The sequence below is a fragment of the Emys orbicularis genome, chromosome 1 (assembly GCF_028017835.1).
Source record: "Emys orbicularis isolate rEmyOrb1 chromosome 1, rEmyOrb1.hap1, whole genome shotgun sequence".
NCBI lineage: Eukaryota > Metazoa > Chordata > Testudines > Emydidae > Emys > Emys orbicularis.
Genome location: NC_088683.1, coordinates 267,882,025 through 267,897,381, shown reverse-complemented (window position 1 = coordinate 267,897,381; position 15,357 = coordinate 267,882,025). Strand labels below are relative to the sequence as shown.

At 36.5% G+C, this 15,357-nt stretch overlaps 1 protein-coding gene across 5 annotated transcripts in view; it reads left to right on the top strand.

Moving 5' to 3' along the window:
• Positions 1-15,357, top strand: part of PCCA (propionyl-CoA carboxylase subunit alpha) — a 421,040-nt gene that overhangs the window by 146,026 nt on the left and 259,657 nt on the right. For all 5 annotated transcript variants that reach the window (XM_065409497.1, XM_065409531.1, XM_065409513.1 and 2 more), the window contains exons 8-9: positions 3,743-3,779; positions 10,988-11,066. In XM_065409497.1, coding sequence (XP_065265569.1) covers positions 3,743-3,779; positions 10,988-11,066 — 116 coding nt within the window. The remainder of the gene's footprint in view (positions 1-3,742; positions 3,780-10,987; positions 11,067-15,357) is intronic.

The window sequence follows — 15,357 nt, the reverse complement described above, 5'->3', positions numbered from 1 at the left end:
TTAGACTGGGGCCTGGTCTACATCTTGAAATTTAGGTCAACATAGTTACATCTCCCAGGAGCATGAAAAACCCACATCACTGAGCGACATAGCTATGCTGACCTAACCCCCAGTGTAAACGCAGTTATGCTGCCTGAAGAATCCTGTGGTGCTATAGCTTTGCTGGTATAGTCTCTATAGTGAAGACATGGCATTAAATGGGAGAGGTGAGAAGCAGAGAGGCCAAAGAGAAAGAAGTTACAATAATAATCAAGGTGAGCAATGACCAAACTGAGTGGTGATAAAGAAGCGTATGTGGGTTTCTCGCATTGGGGAAAGTGACCGAAGGCAAGATTTTACAGTTTAAAGAAACGTGAGGGAGAAACTGGGTAGTGGGGAGGAGGAAAGAGGCTGTAGTGAAAGGTGGGAGTGGGGAAGATAGCGGAGAAAAGTTTTTATTGCTGGATAGTGTCCAGTTTACTTGTACAGAGTGTGCCGCAATGCTGAGTGTGGGTCCAGTAGGTTAATATCTGTAGATTAAATCCTCTCCCCTCTGAAGTCAATGGGAGTTTTGACATAGATTTCAGTGGGGTGAAGATTTTTCCGTATGTTTTGTTTTTTTCCTACGTAGCCATTTCAGTATGTTTTTGAGCTGGATGCTGATGTTAAAATGCCCCCTAAACCTCTTGCAAAATAAATATTGGACATTAGTAACCGCTTATCTATTAGTTTGGATTTTCCAAGTTCCTCTACACCACCAAATATCCCCATCCCTGAAAAATATTATGTAGTTATTACTAAGTAATAAAAATTGTAGAGCTCCCAAAGTCTCTCAACTAGTTCAGCTAGTCAATCCACTTCATCACCGTAGCTCTACTTTTTTCCTGTTTCCATCTGCTGGTACCTGGCAAAGAAGAATTTAAACCAAATGAACAGGTAAGAAATTTCTGTTTAATTTAACAAAAATGACTTTTTAATGCCCCTTTAACTTAACCATGGTAAACTCAGCCATTTGTAAAAACATAATCGGTAAAACGTGACTTTTATATCACTTTTTTATTAATTGTTCAAACTAGTAAAAATGTATTAACATAATAAAATAATGTGCCAGAATTGTATAGTTTTTTATAATTAATCTGTTTTAAACAAAAACTAGTGTAGCTTATGTGTATTTACAGGAAACATCAGTACACCAATGAAACCTTTGCAAAAGATGAAGTACATTAAAATATTTTAAAATACTCTTTTAATACTCATGTTTTCTTTGTATATTTTCCACATGTGCTCTTATGCATTGGGTAGTACATTATTTGTGATACCAAATTTTTTTCCATGGCAACTATGTAGTGTGTCTGTCAGAACTACTCAGCACCAATAATCTAAAAATAACTGCCTTAAATTTTTATTAGAACTTGGACACTTGCCATATTTATGTAATGCTCAAATAAAATGCACCGTATTAAAATTTACTGTTTCAGGGAAAGAGATCAAAAGGCAGTTGCTACAGACTGGATTATGCTAGTTGTTTATGCATTTTTCCAAACAGTTTCTATCTCTCCTCCCTCTTTTAACAATTTGAAAACAAACAAACAATATCTTCTGTTTCTAAAGCAGACTTTGAAAGCTAAAAAATTTGGATATGCATTGAATTGCTATTGTGAAGTTGTTTTAATTTTAATACAATAGAGCTAACTAAATTGATGTTAAATAGTGTAAATAAGTGATATCCTTGCTGGGCAGACTTCTTAAATCTGTTCCCCTCACTGTTTTTCAGGAGGCTATTAATGCTGTGCTCCTCATATTGCGCTATTTATTCTTTAAAATTGTTGACTGTATGTATAAAACAATCATGGCTCTGAAAAGTTGTCTTCCAGTGATTTGCTGCTTGTTTTTCTCTGAACTTGCAATATACGTTAGCCACTTGTTTGCAGGTAACTAAGTGAAAAAATTTATCCTATTTGCTTCCCCCTGTCCCAATTCTATTTTGCAAATATATGACTGAATTTGCAAGAGAAAAGAAATGTAAAAGTTTCCTTCTTGACTATAATCGTGGCTCTTCATCAGTCATCACTCTTCCTGCATTTTGTTCAAGAGGCTCTAATTGTCTGCATTTGGCAGGTTTAACACTTCCTGACAGAGAGGCTATTAAGGGGAAGTATTCTCGCATAACTGTCACAGGCAGGAACAAAGAACCTTCAAACTCAATGTGTGGAAACCACTAACATTCTTAAATGACCCTTTTCATGCATTTTTATCCCTTTAAGCTAAAATTTGGAGAGTGCAGGGTCATGGAAAGCAGCAAGGTGTAATAAAACAGTAAACCTTGATTTTATTTTGTAGATTTATCTCTGACTTAAAAACAATTGTTATTTGGAAAAATCTCATTAACAGATGTGACTGCTTGGAGTAAAAAGACTTAAAACCGATGTAGCTTTCAGGACTGCTTTGAACTTAACAAGCACCGATTTGTGGAGCAGACTAGCTAATGAAAGGAAATTAAATTTTCTGACAACTTCCCCTGCCAGCCTCCTTATTCTTCATGGGGTTGTTACTAGGTACTGAAGACTTTTAAAGAGGATTTTGTTTTATTATTGGACATAAATGAACCAGGTATGAACATTTTGTATGTATTTAAAAAAAAGTTCTGACCTGGGTGCTTTTAAAACGAATTGCCTTAAAAGCTTTAAAAATATTGAGTTTCATTTTAATGTTCATAAGTCAACCCCTTAAGCTTCAGACGTACTTAGCAGCTGGTGGTTTCCAGACATTACTGCCTTCCATTCAAATTTTTTAATGTATGTCACAGAATAGTATAAATATTAGCAAATTTGGATGGAATTTTCAGATTTAACCCATGCCACTATCATATAAACTTTTTTCTTTTTACAGTATCATGATGGAAATATATTGTTGTGGGTGAAGGGCAGCAGAATTTAACTACTGAATGAGATAGAAACTTTGGCTGTTACAAGTGAACCTGTGCTGAAAGTACCTTGGGAGAATCATTTTATTTCCCCTGGCTTCCCTCTCACCCACACTCCATTACATTTTCCTTTCCATAGTTTGAGTCAGCTGATGCAATATAGATGGTGACAACAAAAGAACTTTGCTAATTAATAGTATCTTACAAACTGTTTTTGATCATGGAAACCATTATTTGAATTTATGTATTTCAGACAACAGTTCAAAACCCTAACAAGTTACATTAAAGCATCTGTCTTGAGGCTAAAAATTGTAAAACTGAAGTTGATGTGAATTTTGCCTGAATAAGGACTGCAAGATTTAGTCCTTAAAGAAGTTCTGTAAGATTCACTCTGAATCTGAATCTTATCCAAACAATAGAGAATCAACTCCCCCTGCTGACAGCATCTGGGAAAACATGACATAAATAACCGAGGACAGAAACAAGCTGGCAATGGACAAGCTTTAATGATCTGATTTATGATCCATTATTGATTGTAAACTTCTAAATTCTACCATTTAAATTCCTTCAACTGCAGAAAATCATTTTGAGATTCTGGTAGTGCTTCCTGTCAGCTGATTGCTTGCTGCTTTGAGTTTCTCAGTATAATAATGATGAGGTAGAATTTACATTCCACTTATGGTATTAATTTTACATTCCTCTGACTGAAAAGGGTCAGAAGGTTGTAAAATCAAACATTAAATGAATCAGAGGAGACAGTAGTGCAATATATGACTGCCCTAAGGACATAGTGCAATGGCTGATGGGATTAATGTTAGGTCTCATTTCCTGCTTTTACAGGATGCAGATGAAGCTGTCAGAATTGCAAGGGAAATTGGTAAGTTCTTAAATTAGCTATGGTGGGATTTGTGTGCCTCTCAGCAGACATGGTTGACTAAATTGAATGTGTAATAAGTAATCCCTATAGAACAAATAATGTTTTAATGGTTTTTAAGTTCCCCATTGCCTTAACGCCCTATCTCTTAAATCATCACATTTTAGCTTTACAAACTGAGCTTTAAAGACTGAGCATATGAATGAGTTGCAGACAGGATACAAGACACAGTGATCACTGGTTAGTTTAAAAAGGAATTTATTTTAAAGTATTCATGAAATTAAATATGATATCCTTTTTGCATAAGGTGTTAGGCACGGTACATTTCTCTTTATATGGAGGCTGACAGAATGATGCTTATGCTCTTCATTCTTCATCATTATTTGGACCACTGTTGGCATGAATACAGTCTGGGTCACTAACTTTTCTTCTATCCCATGCTAAAATCAAATCACCATTCTGCTTCTAAATACATTATAGAAAAGCAAACAAAAACCTACCTGGGACTCTTATTTTAGCTAAGGCCAAGTGTAATGTGTGATAGACACCTTCGGTCCTCATTTAGGAAAGCTTCTTATTCAGGAAAATATCTATGCATGTTCTTAAAGTTAAGCACATGCTGAAGTGCTTTCCTGAATTCGGTAATTCTGTAAAGCAGTGGTTTTCAACCTGTGATCCGTGGATCCCTGGGGGACCGCAGACTATGCCTAAGATTTCCAAAGAGGTCCGCACCACCATTTGCAATTTTTTTAGGGGTCTGCAAATGAGAAAAGGTTGAAAACCACTGCTGTAAAGTGTTTTGTGGAGGTGAAAGCCTGGATGGGCTCTCTGATTACTGTTGTATGAGCCTAAGGATTTGTCACTTAAAGAGGGTTTTCTTGTTTTTTTTTTTTTAACTGTGTAGCTACGCCAGGGGTCGGCAACCTTTCAGAAGTGGTGTGCCGAGTCTTCATTTATTCACTCTAATTTAAGGTTTTGCGTGCCAGTAACACATTTTAACATTTTTAGAAGGTCTCTTTCTATAAGTCTATAATATATAACTAAACTATTGTTGTATGTAAAATAAATAAGGTTTTTAAAATGTTTAAGAAGCTTCATTTAAAATTAAATTAAAATGCAGAGCCCCCCGGACTGGTGGCCAGGACCCAGGCAGTATGAGTGCCACTGAAAATCAGCTCGCATGCTGCCTTTGGCACGCGTGTCATAGGTTGCCTACCCTTGAGCTACTCCAACACGAACCCCTACCATGGATGCATGTACTTCACCAGTGCAAAAGGTGACTAGTGCTGTCACACCTTAGACTGGTTTAAAACTGGAATAATTTGTGGTGCTGAATGACACTTTTATACCAGTACAGTGCATTCCCACTGAGAGTTTTTACTGGTGCAGCTATAGTGCACTAGTTTAACTGCACCGAAATCACAGGTGTAGACAAATTAGAAATTAGGATGGCAAAATTTAATTCAGCATTTCTTTTGGCTAGCTTTTATGTCACTGTTGTGAGATCAGGTGATGACTTATCACTCACTGTCATTCAAGCAGAAATGAAAGGAAGACAAGATTGCTAGCCACAGTAGAATTTTAGTAGGAGAATTTGTTAAATAAAATTGCAGTTTTATAGTATGGAACCCTTTTAAAAAAATAAATTAAATACATTCTTCTCAGCTTCATTTGTATATTTTGACTTGCAATTTTGTTTTTGTAGGATTTGTAACCCCTGATCTAAAAGGCTACCTGCAAGTGTTTTTGTAAATTAACTGAGTATTTTGAGCGACACAAATAGCAAGAGGCAGTGGTGCATTCCACATGACTTTTAAAACTTATTCCCACTTATTTTTAATTTTCGACCCCCTGATGTCCTCCTGACCTATTCCTTTTTCTGATATAATTGTCACTTCAACCTGTTAACCTTGATGGGCATTGGAGACAGTTATAGGGAGTTATGCAGGTAGCATTTTTTTTCTTTTGGTCTCTGGCTAGTTTTAAAAACTATGTTTAAAAAGTTTGCCGAATCATGCTGTATATTGAAAGAAAAAAAAAGCCACTTTTCACGTTTCCCCCACCAGTTCAAATAGTTAGACTTCATTGAGGTTTCTAAGGTGATGTATAGTTCTCAGCACGGTTAAGTGCATCATGTGAGGTGGTGATCTGTGTTGTTAGGGGACCTAAAATAAGAAAACAGGATACAACCGAAATCTCTAATGTGTGTAATGCACCTGTACCCTTTTGCTGTTTGGGGCACTTGGAATTTATTTACAGTATTGTCAGGTTACCTTTAACTTTGCTCATCCAAACAGTCTTGCTTTTCTAAGAATGTCTTTGAGATAGTTATTGCAAAGAAAAAATTGTTCTGATGTCAGTTGGAATGCATATATCAGTGTTTAGCATTCCAAGTAACGCCCTCTGCTGATTTCACTTCCTGCTCCTCAATGGTGCATTCTGACTGGCTGTCCATTAGCAATACTGGCTGTGTAGCATGCAGCATCAATATTCTATGTGGTACTGCCTGTAACTGTCTAAGAAAAGGCTATCATTATAAATAAAGTAATAAATATAGCTTAAAGGAAAGAAAACATATTTTATTGTCCAATCATAAGTGAGCTGAATTTGTTTCTTTCCCTCCTTTAATTGGTGTAGTGTTCTCTTAGTTTCCTTCACCCTGCCATTCCCTACGCTGCCCCCCCAAAATTAGGATATGTTCTATGTCATCTCTTCTTTCCTCTTATTGTTTGCATGTTCCCTCTCCCCATACTTTTCTGTGTGAGCTTTACTTCTCCCATAGTCCTTTCTGCAATATATAATCTCACTAGCTCTACTCCTTTACCATTTTTACAGTATTTTTAATTCTCTTCTCCCATCACTTCCGATGGGTTGTCAGTCTTCCTTTTCCCTTCTTGTTGTGGTCCATCCTTTCTTTCCTCTTCTCTCTGCTCCTATTGCTCCATTCTGAAGAGTTCTGTTCTGTGTGATGTACAGGCAGTGATGTGAAACCAGCAGGGATTTTCTTTTTTGGGTAATCTCCTGGCTGTTCCATCTATTCAGGCTGTAAGTCGCAAATTGAAACTTACTAGTGTCCTGAGCTCTGAAGCATGATCAGGATCTGGTAAGTTTCACTTTACATCTTGTCATGTGAGTGAGCAGAACAACCAGGAACCAAAGCCAATATAAAACAAAGCCTGTACAAAAACAAAGTAGCTGGAAAACATGCTATTGTCATGTTTCAGTTCACTTATAGCTGGCTGATGTTTAATGTTGCTTAAAATAGATACTGAAAAGAGACTCTCGTATTGCTGGACAGGCACAGTTTATGGTCCAAAGGCTACTACTTTATAAAAATAATTTAATAAAATAATACCTGACAGTAAGATGTGCTGGCAATGATGAAAACTGGGAAGCAACAGCAATAGGGAACCATCACAAGCCCTTGCTGACCCCTTTTGATACTCAAATACTGAATATACTTAACTGTGCAAAGACTGAACAGACCAACTTAATGATGACAATATTTCGTATTTTATACAGCATCAAAAGTCTACCAGACTCTGTTTAAATTAGGCAAAAAGGCTTGTATATTTCCAAAACCCAGACAGGTGTACAATCCCGTGAATTCTAATGCAGCAGGAAAAGCACCAAAGTTTGCACCAAGAGTTGGGTAAACTCGTGAATCCAAACGTAGGCACAAGAAGGTAAATTGGTGCTTAATCTGTGGGAAAGAGTAGAAGACCCCACCCTGCTCAAATAATTTACCCCTACCTGGGAAGATGAATCTAATCCTTGCTGCTAGAACATACTACCATAGATGCTGTTAGTTTTGAGTTTAGCAACAATAAAAAATCCAGCCAATCTTTAATCCATGTGCATATATTCAGTTATTGAGACTGTAGCCAATGTCTGAGAGGTGCAGGCCATCAATACAAAATTGACTAGGACAATGATAATTAATGCCGTCAGCATCTTTCCCCCAACAGATACACAAAACCCAGCCAAGGCACCCTCATCTCCTATATAGCAGGACTGGCAGGCCTCTCAGGATTGCCAAATAACAAAAGGACCCCCTGGGACATCAGCTCTATCCTTGACCCAAGGCCAGTGTCACAGATGATCATTCTTAATGCCACATTTAGACACACAAATGAAAGTTCTCTGGTTTTTCAGAAATGCTAAATACCCACAAATTCTGTTAAAAGTGGAAGGCAGCTAGTGTGCTTAGCATCTTTGAAAGCAGGCTATTTTTTTGTTTTTTGCTTATGTATTTAGGAAACTAATCTTAAACACACAATTTTGAAAATTTTGGCCCTATTTTATTCTATATTATTTTTAATGTTTTGTTGTCTTTTCACCTGAAGCATTTCTAATTTAAATTTCAAGGGTCATATGTCTAGGGAATGGTTGATGCATTCACATAAAATAGGACTCAACCTCTGCTCAAAATTCACATACAGACCTTCTTGAAATTTGAAAAAGGTTGGATACCCTTTTCTCTCCATTATTTTTTTCATTTCCCCCCCTTCCTTATTTCAGTATATTTCTCAAATACTGTTTTTGAACCCTGTTGTAACAGTAGGGAATAGGCAGTTCTCTATCTGGCCAAACTGTGAGAAAATATTTCAATGGGAGACCTGTTTGAATCATGTTCTAACACAGAAGTCAAACATGGCTCTATTATCTGGGTTTGTCAATACTGTTCTGTTTGGTCTATGGCTTAAATTGTTTTCAATGCCAGCTGAGAGAGGATAGGGAGAAACCATTGCTGCATTTGTCATTTTTCCAAATGCAGACAAAGCCGAAGTATGATAACTATCTAATAAAAATGCTCTCTTGGAAGGCATAAAAAGAGTAGACTGCAGAAATTTTCTCCCTTACTATGGAGAGTTGTATGTGTATATTGAAACTCTTCCTTTATAAAATGTGTGCTGTTTTTTTTACACATAGTGGGACTATGTATAGTCTTGATTTGCCACCTTATGTACATGTACAGCTAATATGAAATCAATACAAATAAAACTACCAAAAAGCAGCAGTAAAGTGCTGCAAAACTCAATGGGTCATACCAATAACAACCCTCCTGTACATTTTTTGTTAAGTAACCCAGTTTAGCCATCTTGTGATCTACATGTTTTATAATATGTAAACAGTATACCTCATTTTCCCCCAGAACTGAATGTCAGCAAAATTATAATTATTTTTATAATGACTGTAGCTCCTATGTATAAGTAAAATCAATGAGTCATTCAATTGAATAATATGATGTGTTATACCAGGCTGAAATGATTAGCCTTATTGGTAAGAAGATGAACTTTTTCAAGCTTCAAGTGGTATTACTATGGGGCACATAACATTAATTTTTATTTTTAATGTTAGATTGGAACATCACAATTGCCATACTGGATCAGACCCATGCTCCATCTCGTCCAATAAGCTGTCTCTGACAGTGGTCAGCACCAGGTGTTTCAGAGACTGGAGTAAGAAATCCACAGTAGGGAGATGTAGGGTAATCTGCTCCCCACAATAGGGCTCATTTAATCTCTAATAGTTAGATATTAGCTAAAGGCCTGAAGTATAAGGTTTTATAATGGGTTTTATATCCCTCCCAATATCCTTTTTTAGCCTTAACAATGATAACTCTGGTGGATATTCTTTTCAGCCATAAAAATGTCTAATCCCATTTTGAATCTTGCTAAATTTGCCCACTGACGTTCTGTGGCAAGGAGTTCCACAGTTAAATTACACTTTGGGAAAGTATTTTCTTTTATCAGTTTTGAATTTACCACCTCAGTTTAACTGAATGTCCTATTTATTTTGTATTATGAGGCAGGAAAGTTCAGAAGCTTCCAATCTGCCTTCTCTAGACCATTCATTAATTTATATGGTTTTATCATCTCCACTTTTATTCACCTCCTTTCAAAGGTAGAAAACTCAAGTCTTCCCAATCTCTCTTTATGTGAAAGTTTTTTCAAGTCCAATTATTCTTACCGGCCTTCCCTTTGAAATTAAATAGATGTGAACTGTTTGAAAAGTGAGGGGTAGAACTAAATAAGTAAACAGTAAAAACGAAAGTGAAATTTGTTAAAGTGGTTGATTCAGGCACCCCTATTTTGGCTTGTATCCAAATATTCACTATCGTCCCCAAATCTCTTAAATAGTGAGCTTCCCAAATTAGTCATGAGTAGAAACAAATCTTCATTTTGCAAGGACAGATCATGATTTTAGTGCCAAGACAAGTCAGCTGGGGTAGAGTTTGCTCTAATTAGCATCCTCATAAACTATACCTGCAGCCCTGTGACACACAAATGGTTGTGAATTTTCCCCCTATCTTTGAAAATATCAAACTATCTAAGAAGCTATTCCAATCTGATCCTCAACTACCAAATGTCTCACAGATTAGTGTAAGAGAGAGGCTGATGAATCAATGCAAATAAGAAATGACCTTTGGAAAGTAATTTGTAATCAAAATAGTTATGCTACATGTACTAATTTCTCTCTCTCTCTGTCTCTCGCTTTCTTTTTAACATTCAGAAAACTTTTACAGCCAAATTGAAAAATTCATAATAAGTTAACTTTACTCTGGGAGTAAAATACTACTCAGTCTGAGCAGGGGTGTCAGATTTTGTCCCTTAATTTAGTGTTTGTATTACATCAGTTTGGGGGAAATACTTCTGTTACCTTCTATTGGTATATAATTGTTAGTATTTTTTATTCACTCGTGACTCTTTTGTGATGTCAAAGAAATTTACTGCACTATTGGCCAAGGCCTTTGAATACATAAGTTGTTGCTGCTGGCCATTTTGACCAATAGCATAGAAACTCCTCCTGTCTACTTCTGCTGGTAAAGTATGTATGTTTTATCTTCATCAGTGAAAATACTTATTTCAACAGAAGAAAGGTAACAAAATTAGTTTGAAGAGTAAAGTTAACTCAGAAGTGAAAAACATACCTTTTCTCTTAAACCACTTGGCCACTCAGGGACTCTGTCCACTCAGTATTTTTGGAGGAATAAATGAAATAGAGAGAACCTCTTTCTCATGGCATCACGAATGTACTGTATTGACAATGTAGTCTTAAAAAGGAAAAAAAAAATCTCTTCTCTCGCCAAACAGTTTTTAATAAACCAGTTATTGTCTGCTGCATTATTGGACATGTGGTCAGTTGTCATGTTCATATGAGCAACTGATCAAAGTTTGAACTTCTGTGTAATTGTTCCCCACTGTTAGGCTACCCTGTCATGATCAAGGCCTCAGCAGGTGGTGGTGGGAAAGGCATGAGAATCGCTTGGGATGATGAAGAGACCAGGTGAGATGCTGTCCAAAAAACTAGCCTTGATAAATACTACAGTTACCAAAGTTCCATTAAACTGCTGTGAACTGACAATTAAACAGATACCAAATGTGAAATGGAGAAATTGGATAGTTTCTGCTTTTATCCCTTTTGTAGAAAGTGTGCACGATACGTGGGTGGTTTCTTTATTTTTTTAATATATATTTTTTCAGTACAAACCTGCCTGTGCAAGCATTACAGTTTACAACTTACTGGAATAAGAAAAAAAATTATCTTCCAACCGCCTTTCTACTGTGGCTTTATTTATTTTATAAATCTATGATGTAAATAATATTTATATTGTATGTCTCTGAATTTATTGTTATATGAATTATCAGTGTATTAAGTAAGGTAAACAGTTATGCCCCAGTCTTGGAAACATTTATTCATGTAATTAGTCCTCTTAAATTCAGTGGGACGGACTACTAATGTACGGAAACGCATTTGTGAGTGTTTTCAGGATCTGGGCTGTAACTAATATTTTAGCTCAAAATCATGTAATTTAATCAATCTCCAGTAAACTGGTGTGTGTGTGTGTGTGTGTGTGTGTGTGTGTGTGTGTGTGTGTAAGTATACTCAACACCAAAAAAAGGTTTTCAGTTTTTTATAATAGGTCTTCCCACAAAATACCGAGCCCTTTCTAGCACTTTTGAGTTCACTGAAGATATTTCGGAATGCATTTTTCTGTGACCTAATAATCAGGAGACCGGTTGCAACTTATCGTATTAGTGATGTCACAGAATGATGCATTTTGGGACGTCTTCAGTGCACTAGGAATTGTCAGAAGACTTTCTCAGTGAGAAAAATGATCTAACTTGAGGTACACTTTTTTCATGATTTATTTCTAAATTGAATTCTGTCCACACTAGGACATAACAGCTGTAATTAACTCAGTTTAATTTTACTTGATAAGTTCATCTTTAATGAACTGCTGTGCCATGTGTTAAAAAAATGAATGAAGTATCGGTTCTAAAAGCTAGAAGAAAATAAACAAAATGAATAGCCAATAATTAAACAATTTTTACATATAAATAATACAATCTTATTTATGTTCTTCACTTCATATAGCTTCTTTATGTTCTAATCTAAATAGGAAATTAAGGATAGCATCTTAGAATGAGGATCTAGGATAACACACTTCATACTTAGAAGGATGCTTTGCTCCTATTGCTTTAGAAATCAGAATTACTCCCTTGATCTTGTACAGTCAACAAGTACTTCTGTTGTACTAAATCAAAAGGTATTCACTTCAGATATCATCAAAAGAAATTTCACAAAATGAGTAACTTTTAAAAAAAATGAAAATGCAGTACTAAACCACGATTGCTAAGTGGGTTTAAAGCAGTACAGATAAGAATTGGGGTGGTCAGAAAGCTCTCTGATGCAAATGAGTGATGTCAACAGAATCCAATTAGGCATGTGATTTTTGTTTATCTTAATAACACTGCTTTAGGGACAACAGCTAGTGATACTTGCCTTGTTTATGGAAAACCCACTGGAATACCATTCAGTGTTTGTTACTGTGTACCCAGGAATCTGTCTCCCGGATGGTCATTTAGCTAGTGTTACATTTATCCTTTCTTTGCAAAGTTTCCTTACCCCACAAAAAGTGTAAAAAATGGTTGGAGAAAGAACATACAGAGTCACTAAGAAAAAAGAGTCATTTACAGATAAACTATATTTGCACTACCCATCTAATCAAGAGGAAATTCTCATTTTACAATTCGCAACTAGGCAGCAGTGAAGCCTAAATTTTAACTAAAGTTGGCTAAATATTTTGCTGTCTGTTACAGAAATGTAAACTGAGATTAAGAGTGAGGGGAAAATATTTAGAATAGGAACAGTATGATTTGGAGAAGTAGAAATATTAATAGAACAACACTTCCCTCTAATTTTTAATAGTCAACATTGACATGTGTGTGACAATGAAAGGTTGTGAAAGATTCTTCTACACACTGATTATATTGTCTAAGAAATATAGTAAAGTATTTTTCCGTTTTGTGTAGCAACAAGAGAGTAATTTCTGGTTCTAATCACATGAAGCCTATTGACATTGATTTTTGAAATGGGTGGCTCCAGGGAAAAGTGATAGTATTTTGCTGTTCTCACCTTGAGCTTCTTATTCTGAGTGCAGCCCAGGTTGGTAATGACAAACAATTGCCATCTGATTAGTTGCTGATTGGTATCCTGTGGGATGAATTTGTGGTCTCAATCCCGTTTCAGTTTTAAAAAGATGCTAATTTCTAATGTTGGCAATCTCATCAGAGAGGCCAAAGACTGAATGAACATGAAGACTGAACTACCTTCTCAACTATAGAGGCAGTACCCCTAGAACAGTATTGTAATATATTGGTGGGCCAGTGTATGCAAATTTATATTGCTTTTGCCCTGTGGATGTAGTTCTGAGTGTGGTGAACATGACACCTTCCATAAATTCTAAATTCATTTTAAGTAACTTTGCTTAAAAAACACTTACTGGATTTTCAGGATATAGAGTATTTGATGCACAGTTTGCAATCTACTTTTCAAAACAGGGGATGCACAATATTTTGTTCAAAGAATTAAGATTAAAGACCACGGATTACGATTCCCAGAATAATGGAAATTGAACATAGAAAAGACCTATTTGAACTACTTCACTCCTTGCTATTGCAAGATTATTCCCTTGTTGCATAATTACTAGTGCTTCATCCTGTGTACTTTTTGAAGGTCTTACGTGATGAGACTTTCAGCATATCTCTTGGACTTTTATTATTCAGTCCTACAGATCTTACTCTTAGGAAAATTTAGGCAGAAAACTTTTCATTCTTAATTTCATCCTATTATTCATCCCTAGTTATACCTCAATCTACCACCCTTAATAATTCTTTTCTCTCTTTGGTATTTATACTCTCCTTGCTTTTGGAAAGTTATCAAGTCTCCTATTAGTCTCTCCTTTACTGATCTTCTTATCTTCATATGTCATCCCGTCAGCTCTCTCACCATTTTAATTGCTCTCTTCTAAACTCCCTCCAAACTATGAATATCCTTGCGGTAATGGAGGTGTCTAGAATGATCAATTGTAGCAGAGCTGTATGGAGTGACTGTTGCCTCTTTGCATTGTGATAAACTTCTCTGCATAAACAGTCCAAAATTACATTGACTTATGTCCTGTTGCAAACTCATAATACATTGTAGACTCATATTGTGATTCCTCTACTTTGCTGTCTGCTGTCACCTCAAGGTCTCTGTCAGCATTACTGACTTCCATAGACAAAATGCATCTCTCATTCAATTTCCCACTTTGTGTGTATGTTTGGAACAGACTGCTAGGGAGTTCTTATCTCTTGGCAACTTTTGTAGTGGTATACATGAATTTTTTGCAGGTAGGGAGCCAACCCTGAAACTCCAAGGTCTCTGGTCTCCCTTCATCCCCAAGAATGATTTCTCAGCATCAACCTTCTGGAGCTTTTGTTCTCCAGTCCTATGTATCTCTCCATCAGCACTAGGCCCTTGCAAAATGTGGCAAGCAGAGGGCTTTGGCCTACATGCATAGATCACTATTCTCCAACCCAGAAAACCTTGCACTGACAGCATAGAGATTGAGCTGTGGAGGTATGTAGCTGAAGGCTTCTCCAAGGTGGTTACAAATTGCATGCATCTCTCAGCAGGATGCAGCCGTCCTTTCTCACCCTTGCTTGGATTGGATTTATGCTTCCCTCACCATTGGAATTGGTGTTCTGAAAGTGGTTGGACATGCAGTCCGTTCCCGCCAGCATGTTGTGTCTCCCTTTCCCCCTGACTCAAGCTGGTTTCAAGAAAAGTCTCAGTCAATGCTCTTTCTGGTCATGTGTTAGCCATCTTAGCTCTTTGTGTGAGCTCTACCTTTTATGGGACCACAATTTCTCTGTCTTTGTACCAGGTAACATTTCTGCAGTGGGATTTATCCTTAGTTTTCCAGGAGATGACAGAACCCTATTCACACCTTTGAATGACAGATCCATGAAACTATGAATACATTAGATAACTTGAAAAAGCAGTTTCTATCTATTTTCAGCTATAGTTATGACAGCCTTTAGAATGGGAAATTATGCTCAGTGATTTTTTTTCTTATTCTCAGTTTAACAACTGCCCCAAGTACCTTCCTGAGATGAGTTTGCCTTGATAGACCGATCTTTTGTCTCCTTTCTTGGGTAGGTGAAGTCATAAGGCTGTCTGTGATTGTTGTTGCTAGGTAGTTTGATAGAAAAGGGGACTATGGCAAACAAAGTTACTGGTGACTTCCCGT